Genomic DNA, 21457 nt, shown 5'->3' with positions numbered 1-21457 from the left:
GCTGCTCCACTTCTGATCCAGCTCTCTGCTATGGCCTGGGAAAGCAGTAGAAGATGGTCTAACTCCTTGGGTCCCTGCACCCACATGGGAGACCGGGAAGAGGCTCCTGATCAGTGCAGCTCCTGTTGTTGCAGCCATCTAGGGAGTGAACCAGTGGATGGAAGACCCTTCTCACTCTCTGTAACTGTAACTCTGTGTAACTGTAACTGCTTCTGCCTCTCTGTAATTCTGCCTTTCAAATAAATAAATAAAATCTTAAAAAAAATGGCTGGGCTGTTGTCTGGACTGTTGAGGAACAGTTTTTTTGTTTTTGTTTGGTTTTGGTTTTGGTTTTTTTTCTTGTGCAAATTGTTGAACTCTTTACTTAGTATAGTGTTGGTCTTCTGTGTATAAAGTTAATAAAAAATGGATCTTAGTGGAGAATGGGACTGGGAATGGGAGAGGGAGGAGAAGAGGGGTGAGAGAGTAGGTGGGAGGGTGGGTATGGTGGGAAGAGTCATTATATTCCTAGAGTTATACTTATGAAATGCATGAAGTCTGTATTCCTTAAATAAAAGGTTTCTTTGGGGAGAAAAATAAATAAAAAATTTAAAAATTTTAAAAAATTAAAGAAATGGCTGGGCTGGTGACTTTCATGTTATATATCTTTTACTACAATTTTTTTCTTAAAGGCAAAAACCGGAACTCTTCTGAGAGGAGGCTTGATATGATTTACCCTACTGGGCCCTCCTTCAGATTAACAGCTCTCATTGTAGACAGGTCTAGGCAACAGGCCCTCTCGGCCTGACGTCAGCCCGTACTGGGAGCACACTTCTGCGAGCTGTGTGCAGTAGACACTGGCTAATGCCAGCCTTTGTTGTGCTTCCCGGCTGGTTGGTCACTGCCTTTCTCCTTTGATTACTTCACCATTTTCCTTTTCCCACAAATCCAATGAGGAAACACACACACACACACACGCTGACGTGCAGAACTGGACACTTGGGTTACGGTGTCTGCAGCAGGCTTTCGCTGCAGCTGCAGGAGTATCGCACGGCAGCCAGCCTGTCGGGGTTGAAGAGTAGAAGGGCAATGCCTGGGACACTGTTCTCTCGTGGGATCTGGGCCGCACCATATCCATTCACAGACTGTCTCGGAGATGAGGAAATTGAGGCTCTAGGGATTTGCCTGGGGTCAGGCAGCCAGGAAACAGCAGAGGCAGGATTCGAACCCAGCTGGCACAGCTGGCGTGCCGCCACTGCTGCCGCCATCCCCTCTCCATACGGGGAGGGGCGGGGCTGGTGCGCTGGTGGGATGTGCAGTAAGGGCGGCAGATGCAGCCGCAGGACCTGATGGTTACGCTCTGAGAGATTTCCAGCCAGGATGGGTTTGTGTCCCCTGCAGGCCTGCTTCCTCTGCTCCAGTGTGTCGGTGGGGTCATCATCTGTGGGTATGTCTTGTTCTTCAGGCCAGGTGGGGCGGTGCATTGTGGGAGTGTGTGTTTCATGAAGAGTCGGATGTGAGCGAGTGATGGTCATGGACACATTACCGACCGTAGGTCTTGGACGGCCATTTGGAGAAGATCCCTGCCATTGGACCCAGCCAGGGCATGAGCACAGCTGACAAAAACCTGAACTGTTCCTAACTCCTCTGCAGTATGGCGACATTGAATTTATCACTCCTCATCGTCTTTCTTTGACCTGGGACAAACGGTAGCTGTTTAGGATGTCGTTGTGAACATTAAAATGTCCAAAAATAGACAGGATGACTTTTGGAAGAGCACGTTTTACCATTACAAATTCAAGCAGTGTGTAGGCACTTGGAGAGATGTACAGACAGATTTTTGGCACGCTTTTAAAAAACTCCTCAAAGCCATCCATTTGAATGAAAATCAGCACTGATACAATCTCTCAAACCCATTAAAAAGAAATAAAGCCACAGCTAAAACATGAGCAGGAATTGATTTGAAAGCAAGAGTTTAATTTTTGTATTTTAAAAAGTCGATTGCCTATGAGTGATTAATTACTCAAATAATTTAAACGCAAGCTATGAGGGGAAGCAAGACAAGTTCTTTAAACCTTGTTTCTCTGCGTAGAGCTACAAACCCCCACTGTGCCCGTAGCTCTGTGAGTGCTACCGATGGCCCAGCCTGCCTGGGAGGGTCAGGAAGGCCTGGGAAGGGAAGCTTCTCAGATAACAGGATTATAGAGTCAGTCGGAGACGGCTCTGGAATTATCTAATCCATCACTGCATTTTACAGATGAAAAGCAGGAGTCCAGAGAGTTGCCCAAGGTCACCAGGTCACCAGGAGCAAACGGCCATCCGCATTCCTGCCGACGTCCTGGGGGTGGACAGATCTTGGTTCACACTCTGGCCCTGGCAGTAACCTTGGACTTGGAAATGAGTCTTGGCGTCCTCAGCCATAAAGGGAGATGGAGCTTTTCTGTCTCTGTGCTGGTCTCAATGCAGGGGAGAGTTTTCTAAACGTCGGCGAGCTCTCCGCTCCTTCTCCCTCTGCTCTCCCGGCCTCCTCGAGCTGGGCGGGCATTGCAGATGGGCAGAGTCCTTAGCAGCCGGCAGGCACTAGCTTGAGCGTCTGCCTGGAGGCAGTCGGGGCTTTAACAAACACAGGTGCTGCTTCTTGTCCTTCCCCGCCTCCTAATGTCCCCAGCAGCTGTGCCACGGTGCCAGGCAATAGCCAGGGAGCACCGAAGAAATGTTGGTGCAGTGGATGATCTGGAAGGTTCCTAGGAACCTTCTGTTGCTTCTCCTGTCCGACCCTCACCTCCCTCCTCCTCCACAGTGGTGCCGAGGCTGCAAGAGGCTTCTGGGGCAATACTGATGGATCTAGTTATGGAGAAATACCAATCTTCCACACGACAGAGGGGAATGAGCCTCGGTTACAATTCACTGAGCACCCAGCGAAGAAGAGAGGCAACCGCAGCCCTGCCTGGTCTGTGCCGGCCGTTTCTCAGGTGCCCCTCTGCCTTCTGCTCTATTTTTTCTTTGTTTGGGTCAGTCATGGTGTATCCGAAGTGCTCACGGGCAGTGACCCAGCGTATAGATGCTTCCTATGAAAGCAACAGTGCCTCTGGCCACAGACAGCGAGTTGACTCTGGTGCACCCCAATTGTAAATGGAGGGAGGTATCTTCATCGGGAAATTCAGAGGCCTTAGTTACACCAAACAAGAACATCTCCTTACATCTGCACAGCGCACAGAGCAGGTGTGTTTAGTCTAGCGTTAAGGTGCCTGTGTTGGAGTACCACCTGGAGTACCTGGGTTCGATTCCCAGCTCCAGCTCCAACTCCTGCTCTAACTTCCTGCTAATGCAGCCCCGAGGAGGCTGAGGTGACGGCTCAAGGTTTTGGATTCCTGCCACTCATGTGGGAGACCTGGATTTTCTTTTCTTTTTTTTCTTTCTTTTTTTTTTTTTTTTTTTTTTTTGACAGGCAGAGTGGACAGTGAGAGAGACAGAGAGAAAGGTCTTCCTTTTGCCGTTGGTTCACCCTCCAATGGCCGCCGCGGTAGGCGCGCTGCGGCCGGCGCACCGCGCTGTTCCGATGGCAGGAACCAGGTGCTTCTCCTGGTCTCCCATGGGGTGCAGGACCCAAGCACTTAGGCCATCCTCCACTGTACTCCCGGGCCACAGCAGAGAGCTGGCCTGGAAGAGGGGCAACCGGGACAGAATCTGGCGCCCCGACTGGGACTAGAACCCGGTGTGCCGGCGCCGCAAGGCGGAGGATTAGCCTAGTGAGCCGCGGCACCGGCCGAGACCTGGATTTTAATTCCACCTCCTGGTTTTGGCCCTAGTCAAAGTTCCAATTGTTGTGAGTATTTGGGGAGTGAGCCAGCACACGAGAGCTCTCTCTCTCAATCCAACTCTCTGCCTCTCAAACAAACATATTTTTTATAAGATTTGCATAGCCCATTAGGAATTAAAATGTTGGTTGTTTACATGGAAAGCTTAATTTCTTGTTAAAATGCAGAGGAATTCATTTCAAGTTGTCTGTTAAACTGCCTTATTCATGAATTCTTATTCATGAATTTTCCAAAGGCTCTTGTCTAGGGATAATTTGTTCTGTTCATTAAAAACCAGTACCAGTTAAGAGCAAAACTCTGGACCTTGTTCATGAGGAACCACGCGATGTGGCAGATTTTCAGGCCAGTTTCTGGAGGGAAAATAACCGCCGAGAAGCAGAGTCTGGGTGCGGAGGTTAGAGAGCAGGGGCCTGGGGCCGGTGCTGTGGCACAGCGGGTGAAGCTGCCTGCAAGGCCGGCAGCCCGTATGAGCACCGGTGGGTGGGAGTCCCAGCTGCTCCACTTCCCATCCAGCTCCCAGCTAATGCCACTGGGGAGGTAGCAGAGGATGGCCCACGTGCTTGGGCCCCTGCACCCACATGGGAGACCCAGATGGAGCTTCAGACTCCTGCCTTCAGCCTGGACCAACCCAGGCCACTGCAGCCACTGGGGGAGTGAACCAGCGGATGGAAGATCCCCCACTTCTTTTCCTCCTTCTCTCTCTCTCTCTTTCACTGTCTCTCTCTCTCCACCCCCCTTTCTGCTTTTTGAATAAAATAAATAGCTCTTTTTAAAAACAGCAAAGAAAGCAGAGCCTGGTCCAGATTCTGTCTGTAAATGTCTTTGCGACTGGGGCACGTGTCCTGCACCGAGAAACAAGAAAAGGCCACGGCAGACGTGCGAAGCTCACCTCCTCCACGGCACCGCCCAACAGCTGCAATTAGGCTTCCGCCACGGAGAGACGGGGCAGGGGGAGCTCCACTAAGTCCGAGAGCTAAACGGGGATATTTATTTCCTGCAGCCCAACTAGTCGTCGAAATCAGTAAAGCTGTTAAACTTGCAATACTACTTCACTGATGTGTACCAGAGCGTGGCAAGTTATAAAATTTCCAATTTAATTTTACGGCATCCCTGAAGCCGTAGTAATTAGAAGACACACTCACAGTGAAGATGTTCACGGCTTCAGGGGTAATGATTTTGAACCTGTCCTGCAAGTCACTTCTGTCCTCGGTGTTGCCCGATTTGACGGCGGCGCGCAGACTCAGGATTTTTTGGTAATACAGCAACAACTCCTCGTTCATGTTGTTGGAGCAGATGTAGATGACGTTCACGTTGGTATCTACGGACAACGGGCGCAGTTACTGACTGCCGTAAAGGTACACGGCCCCGCGAACTCCGGCCCCCCGTGGATGCTGTGCAGTCACCCTGAAGTTCATCTATACCGGCTGGGTACACGTCTTGCCAATCTAATGGGCTTTTTTTTTTTTTTTTTGCACTTTAGCATTTCTCCAAAGAGAAGAAAAAAAAAAAATAATAACCACCACCAACAAACTTGAGGCGAGGACTCCTTCCCAGACAGAGCTTCAAGGGTCCTTTCAAATAACAAGTAGGGATCTAGCCACATGACTCCCATTAACAAGCCTGAGAATTGCATACTGCTCTCAAGAGTTAGCCATTAACTTCAGTACATTATAAAACAAGAGCTATTAACTTTGCAAAGCTGATGAAATCGCAATTTCTTATTCTGCCTGGATTCGACAAGGCCAGTTCAGGCAATGTCCTGACTGTGACCACAGCAATGATTGTTTCGGGAAACCAGCCCTTTCCCTGCCCCATGCCCCAGAGGGGTCTACTCCCGACAGAGCGCGTGTGGCGGTTCTGGTTTTAAAGGAGATACTGTCCTAAGTTGTTCTCCTTCAGACGGGCTCCTAATGATGCAGTGTATAGAAAGAGAGCCTAATTCAATGTTGCAGCTGCAAGCTGCGGAGCACTTTAGGGAGCACGAAAGGGAAATGGGCAGCCAGGAGAGGCGTCCCTCTGTCCCTTCGTTCACTCATTCGGGAAACAGAGGACTGACGGGTGGGGGAAGGCACCCGGCTGCACACAGGGGAAGCCGGACCATGGAAGCAAGTACGGTGCTGCCCCTGCGGGGTGACCACCACACATACGCAGGCAGCTGTGACACCCAGTGGGAAGCCCTGGACCCTGGGGGGAAGCCGGGTGCCTGGAGCCCCTGGTGAAATGCCGGGCAAGGAGTTCCTGGGGCAGATAGGGGCGAGAGAGGGATTGGCAGAGGATACTGGGCAGAGGCTGAGGAAGTCCTGGGGCAGCCGCCCGGGGCCCCAGGGAACGTGATTGGCGCTTTGGAAGCGTGCTTTCTTCCTGCGCAGGACCGGGGGAGGGATGCAGAGAGTGTCACCTGGAAGACTCCACATAGAGCCGCTGCTGCAGGGTCTGGCCTGGAGTAAGCGCTGGTGCCTGACCCCGCCCACAGGGGTTCTCCCCGGCCCCTACACTGGCCCTCCCTTGGATCAGAGCCTCAAGAGTTAACGCCCGGATGGGTTGTCCTCTGCTGTTCTGTTCTACTATTTCAAATCTATGCGTTATGTCTCGCCAAGCTCCACAGGGGTGATGTTCATCCTCTTTCCTCTCTCCCGCCCAGCCCTCGTGCAGTCTGTGGGGCTCGCTCATCAGAGCCTCCCAGGCTGGCTGAGTGACTTGGGAGGACAGGGAATGGACACCTGTATACCCTCAGTGAGCTCCGAGGCACGCAGGAGAAACCTGCTCCCTGTCCACAGGCCTGGAGGCCATGTCTTCTGAACCAGCCCAGCGCTGGGCCTGGAGTAGGTGCTCCACACAGGGCAATACTGAAGTGCTCCCGTTTCATTGGGAAATCAAACTGCCATACATACTGAGCAATTAATTGAGGAGCAACCAATCAAATAGCTTGCATCCACTTGCTAAATGACTCGATTAGTTATCTCGTGTCTCACAGATTGGGGTCTGCCCCAGCTGATGCTCCCTACAACCAAAGCAGGGAGGCTTTTGGTTTTTGTTGCTTGTTTCTAAGTATAAAAGAATAGGACATAAAACATCACAAATAGGGGCCGGCACTGTGGTGTAGTGGGTAAAGCTGCTGCCTGCAGCGCGGGTGTCCATATGGGCACCAGTTCGAGTTCCGGCTGCTCCACTTCTGATCAGGCTCCCTGCTAATGCAAGTGAGAAAGCAGCGGAAGATGGCTTAAGCGCTTGGGCCCCTGCACCCACGTGGGAGACCTGGAAGAAGCCCCTGGCTCCTGGCTTCAGATCCGCACAGCTCTGGCCATTGTGGCCATCTCTGCCTCGCTGTAACTCTGCCTTTCAAATAAATAAATAAATCTTTAAAAAAAAAAAAAACCACACAAATAGCAGAAGGAAAATAACATTTTCTTGGGAAGCAATCGCAGGGTTACAAACGATAAGAAATCACGGAGCCCCTTCTACATTCCTGTTGACATCTGCGAAGGGAGCAGGTCTCAGCCACCCTAATGCCCAGTGGTAGTGCGTCTTCATCGCGAGGCCACAGAGGCTCACAACTAACTGGCAGGTCAATTTCTCTCTAAAATGACTTTCATCGCTAGTCAGAGCTCGGATTGCTAGTCGACGGCCACTAGTCAGCTGTCGCTTCCTTGCTTAACTCGCGTGGGGACTGGAAGCACCGGTCCTAGGAAGTGCGTATCCTGACAATTCTGCCTGCACGGCCAGCAGCAAATGACAAGTGTTCCCAGTGTGACTGGATTATCTTCACCTCCCCTGAATAAGCAGAGGAAGCAACACGTATTCCTAGCAACTAACGGAATAGAAAAAGAATAGTTCTTTTTCCCCCAAATTATTACTCACTGCCCTAGTTTCTTCAGATTTTTATTTCACAATTAAGTACTTTTTCTTGACTCTCCCTGATATTTCTAAACTTCCATTATGGCTTTTGGTGGTTTTCTATCATGAAGATGGTGTCTCAAGAAAAGGCAGACTTTCCGAGAAATGTCCACATTAGCAGAATTTCCCACTGCAGGTGGACATGATGCACGTGGAATGACTTAAAAATAGAAGCCCAATACATTCCAGTCTTTTCTAATAATGAGACTTTTTTTGGAAAGAAATTCTTCAGTGAGGACTGGCGCTATATATAGAAAGGTATATAAAAAGCTGGAGGAAAGAAATTAACTCAGATAAATTACAGCCAAGTCTGCCCTCTGCTGTACTTGAGTGGTTTCCATCCAGTCAGGTTTTCAGTTGAAGTCACTCAGTACTAACAAATCAATCTCAAGTCATTAAGAAAAAAATTTTTTGTAATGCCAAAAAACAATATTAGTGCCTAGATAATAGATTAAAGCAATTATACTATTATTATTTTAGGACACTGTAAATTTCCAGTACTGATGTATTTTTGCTACCACACGGCATTTATAAAATAATAATGATGCTGAAATATACATGAATCATGAAAAGTATGTCATTCCAGGGAGCCAGCTCAGTGTGGTCACTGATAATTTAAAATTCTTCCTTGTTTTGCTTAAATAAGGCCAGAGCAATTCTATTTTAACAAAACAAAGACATTCTTATTTGATCACTAGTATTTTTGTCTGACCCTGAATGTTTGGCCAGTGTCTCTCTAACTGATTCCGTGTTGTAGCTCAGCCTCTGCAAGCTATGCTGCTCACCTGGCCCCTGGCCATGGCCAGCGTCAAAGCCGGCACATTCAGGCATTCTTCTCGCCCAGGTGGGTGCCTGACGGAGAACTGGTCCAACCAGTATCAGAATTTGACCCACACAGAGGTGGGTCCATCACCCAGTCAGTCTCAGCATTCTTTCCACCAGGCATTCGTGCCTTCTAACAACTAGATGCTCTGTATTTAATCAAAACTACTTTTAGAAAATCTGTCTTCTCTTATATATAGCATCTAGTGAGGCTTGCTGTGTGACCCATCCCGAAAACAATTTCATCTTATAAAGACTTACCTGTAAAATACAAAAAGGAAAAAATTAAATATTTTTAAAATCCCTAAAACAAATCCATCTTCAGTATCCTCTTACTCTCACAATGGAAGCACAATGCTTTATTTCTGATACCACCTTCTACTTATTCCCCAGATAATGTAACAGACAACATTGGCACAAGTATAAAATTCTGACTTCCCTCTCCTAAGGAGACAGCAAAACAGAAATGATTTTGGCCTATTGGAGAGGAATTCTTATCTGAACCTCCAGCAGGGAGAATTTAGAAGACTGCCCAGGTGACTGGTTAAAAGTGTCACTCTTTAACATCCAGATGGACTTCATTAGAGATCATTAGAATTAAACATTCAATTGCCCTGAATTTTTTCTTCTGGAGAAAAAAAAAAAGTAACCAAAATAAATAATAACTAAAAAGAGAGAAACATTGTATCACTATCCAGGCTCCACCCTGCCAAGCCTCGCAGGTGTGGGCCACATACTGTACCGATGATGTCGCACAGCCTGCCCAGCTGCATGTTCTGCTGCGTGCTGAGGTCGGCGATGCGCTCCCGCACAGGCTGGGCATATCCTAGAAGGCAAACAAGGTGTCAGGACCCGGAAGGAGCAAAGTCAATACAGCAAAACGCCACAGAGAGCTTCAAAACGCCACAGGCCACACTTCGAGGGAAAAAGCCAGTGTTGGCTGCAGCTTCTTGCAGAAGCCCTGCCTCTTCCCAGAAGGAGGTGTTGGCTTCTCCAGGGATTAAGCGTGAGTCTGGAAGATGGCTAAGCAGCATATCTTGCAACCAAGAGTTTTTTTTGTTTTCTTTTGTTTTTGTTTTTTTTTTTAGATTTATTATGGCAAGAAAAAAATTAATCCTTGGGTGATCAAAGAGAATCTAAATATCATCATACAGTAAACCATTTTCTTAATTTGAAGAATATGGCAAATGAATGTTTTTGTGTGTTTTACAAAGCAAAGATAAAAGGGAAAAGGTAACACTAACTGCCACGACTAATAAGTAGTCATATATTTTAAAATTTATGTTTAACATATGTAAATCAATCCAATAGTTGTTTTAAAGTCACACCAACCAGAGTCTTTGATGTTACCATGAGCTAGCAAATCAGAATCTTCATTGGAATGGACACCACAGGTATCAGAAGTCAATGATTATAGGCCAGCGCCGTGGCTCACTTGGCTAATCCTCCACCTGTGGCGCTGGCACCCCAGATTCTAGTCCCAGTCGGGGCGCCGGTTCTGTCCCAGTTGCTCCTCTTCCTGTCCAGCTCTCTGCTATGGCCTGGGAAGGCAGTGGAGGATGGCCCAGGTGCTTGGGCCCTGCACCTGCCTAGGAGACCAGGAGAAGCACCTGGATCCTGGCCATTGTGGGGGTGAACCAACGGAAAAAGGAAGACCTTTCTCTCTGTATCTCTCTCTCACTGTCCACTCTGCCTGCTTTCTGTCTACCGGTTCTTCCTGGGGTCTGACTCCAGTCTCTCGTGCTTTCGAAGTCCTCCCCCCTCACTGGGTCTGTGAGGGAAGTTTGCTTTGGAACCCAATGACTTCTCCAGGGACTCTCTTTGTCTTGTGCACTGTTGTGTCCCCCCCCCCCCCCCCCGCCAAGAGTTTTCTATTTCCAAACACCCACAAGGCTGTGGAGAATCAGGATTGCAAAAACACAGAGAAAATTTCTGACATTGAACGTGACTGTTCAAAATTGGTATGGAAGGAAATTATGCTTAGGTTTTAAAAAAATCATTTTTTAAACTTGTGCTTCTGTATGGAGGCATTGTAAAGATGAGTCTGAGAATCATTCTAAAGTGACACACAGGTTTCAGATAAACCCTTCGGTCAGGAATGAGTATTGAAGTCATTGTAACACTAAAAAGAAACAGGTTTCTGCTCTCGGTCCAAACAACTTTTAACCTTGAAAGGACAGAAAGGTGAATGGATATTTTGTCAGTATGAACGATAGTCCTATCAGTTGCCTTGGTTTCCACTGGAAACAGAGCAAAAGGAAAATACACATGGGTTACAACTGTCCAAAGATCTTGCACACAAAACATCACAGCGGCAGCGACGCTCTCCGAGACTTTAGATCTTAAGAAACGTGGATCAAAATGAGAATTGAAAAGCCAAGCTCACTCACAACTGCTTATATGAAATTAGCAACTACAGGATGCAGCTTTTTATTTTTTTTTAAAGTACAGTTGCTTTTCACGTTTTGAAGGGATGCTCCAATACTTCCTTGAGGTTAGTGAGCCCAGCACGTGTTTCAAGTTCAACTACTCTAGATAAAGTGATTTTTGTATATTCTGTCCTCGGGATGTGACACAGATTTCTTTTAGCACAAGGAAAACTACAGCAAGGCAGACAACAGGGCTTCAGACCAAATGAACTCTGGTAATTGGCTCTTTGCTTTGATGTCAGTGTTTAAACTCGAGACGATGTCTGGAAATTAAATGAGTTTTCAATTCATATGAAAGTCTTGTCTTTTGCTTTATGCATATGAACTTGAGAGTTAAAGAGGCAGAAGGACAAATGGGCTGTTGGAATTATGTTTGAAAATTATTAATTTCACTAATGATGTAGAGAACCACTCTACGTGTGAAGACTAATGTAGGTGGCTACAATTGCAAGGCCTTTGTGATTGCATTATTGTAACTCTTGAGGCTTTGCATGTGTGTAATTCTATCTATATTCAGATAAATGTTTAAAAGGGTGCATTGTGAAGAACGTATGTATCAAGACCATAAGAAGGCAGGAAAAATGTGTAAAGAAGAAAGGATGATGACTAAAAGTCCCTGAGTGCCTTCTATGAATGCAAGTCCTTTCAAAAGTCAAGATAAAAGGCAGTAGGAGATGTCTCATTAAGGCGATGTCCAATTTGAAGCAGCAAAGATGTCTGATCACTTTGTTGCCACAGATGCAGCACTGAACGTTTCAATCGAGTGCCTGAGGTCAGTTTTCCGACAAATTACTTGGTACCTCTGTTTGCACTGATCAAGGACGTGTAGTAAGTGTCTACACAGTGGCAGGCGCTTGACTTACCCAGTAGGAGTGCCTGCTGGAGATGCCCTCACCCTACATAGGTTTGAGTCCTGGCTCCACTCCTGACCCCAGCTTCCTGCTAATCCAGACCCCGGGAGGCAGTGGTGACGGCTCCAACAACTGGCTTCTGGCCACCTGTGGGAGACCTGGACTGAGTGCCCAGCTTCCAGCTTCAGGCCCTGCCCAGCCCCAACCATTGCAGGCATACAGGAGTGAACTAGCAGATGGCAGCCCTCACTGTCTGTCTCTCCAAAAAACTAAAACAAAAACCAAAAACAACTCTACACAGCATTACGGCACAACTGGTACTAGATAAGGACGTTCAGGTGAGTGCCTTTGTCTCTCCCCCCAGATCATCTAACTCTACTAGCTATTTCACAGTTCCGATATTACCCGTTTAGCTCTTGTGACAAATAAAAAAGACAAGACTCTCCAAGTGGGAACAGACAAGAACTCCAGGGGGGACAGAGAGCTCTGAGTCTTCCCACTTTTATTTTTCATTGCTGTGGTAGGCAGAATCACAGCACTCCAAAGGTGTTCACGCCCTGATCTCCAGAGCCTGTGAATATACTAAGTGACATGGCAAAGGGAAATAAAGGTGCAAATGGAACCAAGGTTGCTGATCAGCTGACCCTAGAATAAAAAGATTATCTTGGGGGCTTGGCCGGCACCGCGGCTCAATAGGCTAATCCTCCGCCTAGCAGCGCCAGCACACCAGGTTCTAGTCCCGGTCGGGGCGCCGGATTCTGTCCCGGTTGCCCCTCTTCCAGGCCAGCTCTCTGCTATGGCCCAGGAGTGCAGTGGAGGATGGCCCAAGTCCTTGGGCCCTGCACCCCATGGGAGACCAGGAGAAGCACCTGGCTCCTGGCTTCGGATCAGCGTGGTGCGCCAGCCGCAGCGGCCATTGGAGGGTGAACCAACGGCAAAGGAAGACCTTTCTCTCTGTCTCTCTCTCTCACTGTCCACTCTGCCCATCAAAAAAAAAAAAAAATTATCTTGGGGGCTGGCGCTGTGGCATAGTCAGTTAAGACTCCACCTTTGGTGCCAGTTTGAGTCCTGGCTACTCCACTTTCCACTTCTGATCCAGCTCCTTGCTAATGGCCTGGGAAAGCAGTGGAAGATGGCCCAAGCGCTTGGGCTCCTGCATCCACGTGGGAGACCTGAAAGAAGCTCCTGGCTCCTGGCTTCAGATCACTGCAGCTCCAGCCGTTGCAGCCATTTGGGGAGTGAACTAACGGATGGAACACCTCTCTCTCTGTCTCTCCTTCTCTCTGTCTGTAACGCTGCCTCTCAAATAAATAAATAAATCTGCTTGTGAAGTTGGCATCCCATACTGGTGCACCAGTTCAAGTCCTGCCTGCTCTGCTTCCAAACAAGCTCCCTGCTAATGTGCCTGTGAAGGCAGTGGGAGACCAGAGTGGTGCTTCAGCCTGGCCCAACACTAGCCATTGTGGCCATATGAGAAGTGAACCAGTGGATGGAAATCACCACTCTGAGGGCCTGCAGCAACAGTTCTAAACTTTCCCACTTTGGAACACGTGACTGGTGCACGACACCTTCCCAAGGCATACACAGGGTCACAGCAGCTGCAGTAGTAACTCCATCCCTTTCTCTTCCACTCAAGAAACCACACTGGATGCAAACTGAGCAAAAGGAAAAACTATTGCAGAGATAATCTGGAATTGCCCCCAATTCATTTAAAAAAAAAAAAAAGCTGGTATTCCAATGGGAAGAAATATAAGGGGATCCACGACGTATTTAAAAAATGATTGCACACCGGCATATTGTGCTAGCATGATCTAGAGAGCTGTGATTCAGGCATTATGGCTATACCCAGGTCTTCATCGCTTGTGCCAGTGTGAAAGCACACTTGCAATACTAGATTTCAAGACAGGGAGAGACCAAGAGAGAACAAGAAAGAGCCTTAGGAGCCGGCAACTGTGGCAAAGTGGGTAAAGCTGCCACCTGCAGTGCCAGCACTCTGGCTGCGCCACTCGAACCAGCACCCACATGGGATGTCGGCACTGAAGGCGGCGGCTTTACCTGCTACGCCACAGCACCACAGGGCTGGCCCCCAGACAGAAACCTTCTACCCCTGGATCACTCCCCGCAATGCTCACAACACCAGGGGCTAGGCCAGGCCAAAAACCAGGGGCCAGAAACTCAATCCAGGTCTCCCATGTGGGTGGCAGGGGCCCAAGTACTTGAGCCATCGCCTTCGGCCTCCCAGGGTGCACATTTGCAGGAAGCTGGGTGGGAAGTGGAGCTGGACCTCAAACCCAGGCACTCTGATGTGGGACGTGGGTGTCTTAACTGCTGAGTCAAATGCCTGCCTGCCCCAAGGACTTTGCCTTGTCCAAACCTTTGTAAGTGGCTAGCACAGCACCACAGGTAACCAGGGCCAGTGATTTTCCAGTTGTGGCCTAAGGACCATAGAGGTCCTGAGTCCTTCCAAGGAGCCTGCAGGACTGAGCTATTTTCAAAAGGATCCTAGGACGTTACTTGCGTTTTTCAATCATACTCACTTGTGATACTGATATGATTTCAGTTTCCATTGGCACTTAGAAATATCATTTAATATGATATGATATGAGTTTAATACAACATCAGAGAAAAACAGCGTAAGTATCAGAAAAGACTGTAAGTACATTAAAAATAGTCTTCCTTTATCTAAATTCTTGTCTGTGCAGGGCCAGATTTTCTTCATTTGCTTTATCTGAAACAAGCGTACTGCGACAGACTGAACACAGGAAGAGATGAGAACCAAGCACGTTAGTAAGAGATCTGTCCGACAATGCTGCTCTTCTCACTGAAGCATTTTTTTTGTTTTGCCAAATAGTTATCTTCTCATTAAAAATATGTCATTTAGGCTAATACTGGTAATGGATTTATTTACTGTTATTTTAAAATAAGTTAATAACTATTTTAATTGATTTTTCTTTTTAATCGACATGTGATGACACATATAGTTATGGGGTATGTGATAATTCAATACATGGATACAATCTGTAATGGTGAAATGGTGAATTCCTTGGGAGAATGAATTTTAATTTTAGTTGAGCTAAAAAGAAAATTGAAAGAGTGAGTGTATTTTGTTCCTGTTCCCCAAAAAATCTGGATAGTTCTGGAAACCACTGTCTGGGAGGTCTCAGCAGTGCCTCTGTCACAAGGATCCAGCTTTGGCAATGCCATTACCAAGAGGATTCCCTACTGAAGCCTCCTGAAGACTGCGAAGATTGGGCTGGAAGTCCCATTTCCCAGCCTGGAAGCCCCAAGGAAGGCGAGAACATAGAAAGGCGCCCGTGTGCTCAGAGGCACAGTAAAATGTGATTTCAGATCCACACTCTTGGTTGCATCCTGCCCCTGGCCGGTTCACAAACAGAGGTGGGTTCAAGTTCTCATTCGTCATGAGCAACTGTCTCCTGAGCTTGCTTGCTTTTCTTTTTAACTTTTTATTTGAGAGTCAGAGAGAGCTCCCCTCCTCTGGTTCACTCCCCAAATGCCCGCGACATCTGGGGCTGAGGCTGAATGGAGCCCAGGAACCTAGAACTCAATCCAGGTCCCCAACATGGGTGGCAGGACGCCAGCTCCTTGAGCCATCACCTGCTGCCTCCCAGGTGTGCACTAGCCAAGAAGCTGGACTCAGGAGCCGGAAGGAGTTGAACCCAGGCTCTGAAGGGGGGTCGGAAAGTCCTAGCCCACGTCTTAACTGCTGAGCTGACTGCTGGCTTCTCCTGTCTTTTCTTTAGCCTCTGGCAGTGGTGTAGACCAGCTGAAAAATCTTTTCATGAGCTTTACAGTCCACGGAGCCACACGATATTTACAGACTGGACTATTTTGGGGGCTACTAACTATAAAATAAAAACTGCGCCGAGTTTCACTGAGGCACCAAGCGATGTGCTGTGACAATCTGGAGGTGCAGGGGTCCCATCAGAAGTGGGGGAGATGACCCCACCAAAGACATTGGCAGCAGCTTTCGTTGTTGGTTTTTATTTAGGTCTCTGGTTTTTCTACAGGAATTAGGAGTCTTTGTTGTGGTTCTTTCTTATTTGACTGATAGATCTTACTTAAAATAGACACTAGTATTCTATTCCTGCTCTGAACCATGGTAGATTATTTTTCTGTAATTATATTTCATTAATAAAGATGATAAAAATATGTAATATCCACTTAAGAGATCTGCCTATACATTCTGGAAAAGATGATATTTCAGCATCCTATCGAATTATGAGGCCAATTGGTTTCTTTGGACAATAAGTCAACAGCAGTCCATCTCCATCTCTCCTGTGGCTTAAAAATAGCTAGAAATATCTGTTCTATCTAGAAATACTACCTGAAATACATAATAGTCAATCAAATCTCACAAGCCCTCCTTTCAAAGCTGTTCCCCAATGTGTACTTGTTTTAAAGCTCATATGATCAAGCCATAGATTTAAAAATACATTATAATTATTTGGGGGTTAACAATGTAATGGGGAGCATCCTTCCTGTGAACATCTGTAGAAAGCAATTACGCCAATGAGTCCACAATTGCATAGACAGAGAACCAAATGCCTGCCACTGCAATCTATGATACAGCTATCAGCTACCTAGCTCTCATTTCTAGTGGTTCAAACAAGTCCGTGCAGCCCCAGTTAGCCAGTGGTGTGGCCTAATTATCTCATGGGCTAATTCCACAGCAAATTTCCAATGGAAAGGGAAACTGTGCAGAAGGGGGGCATTGGTTTTAAATGCCTACCTGAACCCGACAAGCCTACCAACTGATTTTGACAAGTGAATTTGTCTCAGCTCTGGAAATGAAATTACTAGACTGAATAGATTGTTTTATTGCAGTGTATTTAGAGGAAAAAAATTGGCTTCACTTTGATCTACTTTCGTTTTTATGAATTGTGTAGGGAAGTTCCTTGGGCATGAGACAATAAAGCCATGTCGCATGTTGCTGAAATTTTGGAATATTCTCAGGGGAAGCGGTGTACAAGAAAATGCTACCACATACCTTTAAAAAAAGAGTGTACTTTGAAAATTTTGTCTGTGGAATAGGTTTGAGAGAACTGCTTAATGTTACTTAAACTTCATGTCCACAAGTCGTTTTATCAAACCTAAAGCGGACATTGCAGAAACAGATTCTGTATGCTCAAGTATTGCTCTCTTGTGGAAACGTGCAATGGGCATTCTTAAATGCTCACTTGAGAAAAATACCTGAGCTTGTTCTGACCTCAAAAAATACATAATTAGTTTTTCTTTAAAATGGGCACTATGTTGTTAACAAACAAAAATTCCTGCAATGGGAAGACTTCCGTGTGTGTGTGTGTGTGTGTGTAATGTGTTTATTTAAACTGAGTATGTGTAATCCATAAGAAAACTAGCTTTACTCTCAGACTTAAGATGATGCTTTCTAATTCTAGTTTCTTTGGCCAAATTATTCTCATCCTCCTGAAATTCTAAGACACTTTCATTTAAAATTCTGTTTTATCACCCCGTTTACATTACCATTGCTTTCAAGGGCTTAATTCTTTGGGGATGCCATGGGTCAGGTTTCTCTGCAGGGCTAACTGCATGGGAGTTTTTTTTAAAGGGTCAGTGGTGAGAATGGGGGAAGGAAGAAATTCTGGAAATTGTGTCTTTAACAGCTTGGTGCTTATCAACAATGCAGGACGAGGGGCGGGGTGGGGGGACCCTCTTTCTGGTTCTAGAAAAGAGAAACACAAACAGAACGTGCCACCTGATATCAGGTCAGGTCCACGATGAGTTGCAGAAGCAAAAGCTCCCACACCTTATTCGAAGGACTTGAGTCAGTTAATTGGGTCTGCAATTAGCCTCTCTAGTTGCAATCAATTACAAGTGCAATTTCTGTGTGTGAACTAATTTTGTGTGCAAAAGTAGTCTCACTGAAACAAAAGCCTAAGTTAGAATAAAATTCAGATCTGTCTTGGCTCACTTACATCCGTGGGCCGGACACAAGACCACAGCTGAAGATTGTAGGCAATTCAAGTGATGATATTTAGGTAACAATTTCAATGCTTTTTTTTTTTTCTCCCTTTACTGTCCAAGTGGGTAATGGTCCTGCAGCACACTCGAGCACACAAACAGGTATACTCACACGGGAGCAGAGATACATCGCAATCCAGATTCTATTACCATAGATCACGTAAGGACCCACGCGCTGCTTCGAAGGCCTGAGCAGAGAGCTCATACGGAGATTCAGTGGGTTTTGTCATCTGTCAAAGCCACCAAGTCAGCTGGGGAAATCTGGCCTCAGCAGGGAAGTGTGACCCACCAGGTAGAAGCAACACAACACAAAACAAGCCAGCCAGCAAGCAAACGCCAAACATTTTGACAGCCGCTCATGTTTAAAAACAACTTGCGACGCACGTCTCTGGGAGTCCCCACGCTATCCTGGCATACCTATTTCACCACTGTGCTTCAGACAACAGCTTTTAAGTCCCCCAATTCATAAATGTAATTAAATAATTACATTAGTGCTAATTAACATGAAACTGCAGATTATTTAAGCGCAAAAAACACTATTCAACTTCTTAATTATTCTTGTTCACACAGCATTTCCTTTTGCTCAGGCGCCCTAGGTGCAAATAAAGCATCCCATCTGCTCGTAATTAGAACTAAATAATTTCAGAGAATGTAGCTTATCATTTTGACTGCACATTTGATTAAAAACAGTGTACCCACAATATCCTGGCTTATTGGCGTAACAGCATCAACACACAAGCCCGTGTTGTTCTACCATTAAAGAAGATCGAAAACGTTATCTGTTATTTCGGGGGAGGGGGAAAAAATACAACTTTTTAGTTCATTTCATACAGATGAAAGCGAATTACAGCAAATCACCTCTCCACTGAATAGCAGACCCCCACATAATGACTTTATTTGCTTAATCCCCAAATTAAACGCCGTTTCGAGCGAGGGCCCTGTGTTATTACTCTCATCATGTCGAGAACATTTTCCTGCCGAGACCAATTTGAATAAAACAAGGGGCCTTCCTTGAACTCAATCACGGAGCCCTAATGCGGTGGGTAATAGAGGTTGCTGATAGATTTGCAGGCAGAAGTGTTGTACCTAATGACGGGATATGGATAATAGTCCTCCTCGAGGTCTTGATGCGATTCCAGTTGGCTGCCAGATGCTGAAAATAAAGGGGAGCATTGATCAGTGACAGGAAGCTGCAGCGGATCCATCGCGTCGAACTTCAGCTGGTTTCCCACTGTACAGTTAAGCCAGGCATAAATTATATTAATTGATTTAATTACATACTTAAAACATCTTCCCCAATTAATTTAATTAGGTGGCTACATGATGCTACTGGCAGGGGAAGATTAGAGGCAGCTCACTTAATTAACAGAATATGAATGAAAAAAAAAAAGAGAAAGCAAACATAAATGAAATTGTGAGCACTAATTAAAAGGCTGTCTGAAAACTTAAATACTTTCTGACAAAGTGGTGACAGCCACGGAGACAAGAGAGGATTTTTTTTTTCCTAGCAAATTAAAGTGCCAGAAGGTATATATAGGGAGAAAAGGTAACGCAGTGAAAACATTGATTTTCTGACAGAGCCACTGCCGTCAAAGTGAAGGAACGTTTTCCTTCCTGTCGAAAAATTGCAACAGATTTTTGCAAGGGCTAACGGCCAGGTTCCCGGTTACGGCTCAAATATGATGCAAAAGCCAATGTAGGGGTCTGTGCATCCAAGTGGAGGGGAGTCTAAGGCGAGGGAGGCGGAGGGGGAGGGCCATGGCGGGGGGGGGGGGGAGGGGAGAGAAAGATAAAGAGACAACGTATGGCAGTCGCTCAAGCAGGAAATGTTTAGAAGAGGGCTGACGCGACAGCTGGCAGCCCCGCGCACCTTGGCTCGGATGCGGAAGTTCTCCAGGTGTCTCTGCCGCGACTCCTTCAGGATGGCCTTCAGCCGAGTCTTATGGCAGTGTAAGAGCCAGGCGATGGCGATGACACCTGACGCCCACTTCTGCGCGCGGTACAGGAGGAACAGCCTTCGCTCTTTGTAGCACTTCCACGTGGCTTGGATCTTCACGGCGGCGTTTAGCTTTCCCTCTCGGCCCTTGAACCTCTGCCCGGGGATACTGAGCAGCGTCTGGACACGGACGGGGTCCTCCAGCATGGACAGGAGGTCCTCCCTGGTGGGCCTGTTCTTCAGCTCCATCTCGGGAAGGAGGGCCACCAGATTAGTCCCTTTCACTTTCACTTCCGGGATGGCGTAGTCTCGGAGAAACTTCTCCAGGTGTTCCAGCAGAGAAAAAATGCTCCCCCAGGCTGAGCTGAAATGCTCCTTGAACGCTAGGAAGTCTGGGTCCGTCCTGTCCACGGTGCCGTTATAGATGGGGAAGGCGTAATCCCATGGTGACTTCACAGATCTACAAGGCGTCGTGATCTTCATGGACTGCAGACAGAAAATGGGGCAGGTGTGAAAGATCTGTGATGGCCTGGATTCAGGGGGTGGGCAAGATGCGCACGGCCTTATCATGTACCGCTCGGTGGCGGGAAGCTGTGGACCTCAGGACTGATTCAAAACACAGGTAGGGGACCTAATCTGTCACTAGGACAGCTTAGTGGTCACTTAAGGCTAGGAACATTCTTAGGAAAGGGTTACAAAACTGCTGAAGGAGACAGGTGGAGGAATTATGTGCTCGGTTACACTTTGGTATGGTCAGCTGATCCCTCAGCCTCTAGCGATGGGATTCTCACATATTCGCTCCTGGGCTCAGAGAAACACACTGCTGGCCCCTTGTTCGGAACTTAGCCACCAAGCCTGAAACAAACAGGGAGAAGCCTTCCCTTGCAGTTTTTCTTTATAATAATTTCCTTTTTAAAAAAGATTTATTTATTTATTGGAAAGTCAGAGTTACACAGAGAGAAAGAGAGAGAGAGAGAGAGAGGTCTTCCATCCGCTGGTTCACTCCCCAGATGGCTGCAACAGCTGGAGCTGTGCCTATGGGAAGCCAGGAGACAGGAGCTTCTTCTGGGTCTCCCACACAGGTGCAGGGGCCCAACAACCTGGGCCATCTTCTACTGCTTTCCCACGCCATAGCAGAGAGCTGGATTGGAAGTGCAGCAGCCGGGTCTTGAACTGGCGCCCATATGGGATGCCGGCACTGCAGGCAGGCAGCTTTACCTGCTATGCCACAGCACCGGTCCCCCTTGCAGTCTTGAGGATAACTGAAACGCATCTGTTGGAAGCTCCTCCTGGGGGCCCACGCGGCTAAAGTCACCGCCTCTGTTGCTGGCATCCCACAAGGGCCCAGGTTTGAGTCCTGGCCGTGCCACTTCCAGTCCAGCTCCCTGCTAATGCACCTGGGAAAGCCGCGGAGGATGGTCCAAGTGCTTGGGCCCCTGTACCCACACAGGAGGCCCAGATGAAGCTCCTGACTCGTGGCTCTGGCCTGGCCCAGCCCAGCCCAGCCCAGCCATTGCGGCCATTTGGGGAGTGAACCATCATTTAGAAGATCTCTCTCTCTCTCTCTCTCACTCTGCCTTTCAAATAAATAAATAAATCTTTTTTTAAAAGTCAATCAGTATATCAATGACTGATGCCTCACTGTGTTGAGTGTTACTACTTTAGACTGTTTCTGCTTTGTCTTTCCTCAGTGTTAACAGAGTAATTAACAAATTCAAGGCAGAACAC

At 47.2% G+C, this 21457-nt stretch overlaps 1 protein-coding gene across 1 annotated transcript in view; it reads right to left on the bottom strand.

Moving 5' to 3' along the window:
• Positions 1–21457, bottom strand: part of IQCH (IQ motif containing H) — a 218024-nt gene that overhangs the window by 86367 nt on the left and 110200 nt on the right. Inside the window, exons 10-13 of the mRNA XM_062204812.1 lie at positions 19664–20215; positions 18880–18946; positions 9256–9339; positions 4940–5115 (exon numbers count right to left, since the gene is read on the bottom strand). Coding sequence (XP_062060796.1) covers positions 4940–5115; positions 9256–9339; positions 18880–18946; positions 19664–20215 — 879 coding nt within the window. The remainder of the gene's footprint in view (positions 1–4939; positions 5116–9255; positions 9340–18879; positions 18947–19663; positions 20216–21457) is intronic.

This window comes from Lepus europaeus, chromosome 11, assembly GCF_033115175.1.
Source record: "Lepus europaeus isolate LE1 chromosome 11, mLepTim1.pri, whole genome shotgun sequence".
NCBI classification, from domain to species: domain Eukaryota; kingdom Metazoa; phylum Chordata; class Mammalia; order Lagomorpha; family Leporidae; genus Lepus; species Lepus europaeus.
This window is presented reverse-complemented; position numbering and strand designations above follow the sequence as displayed.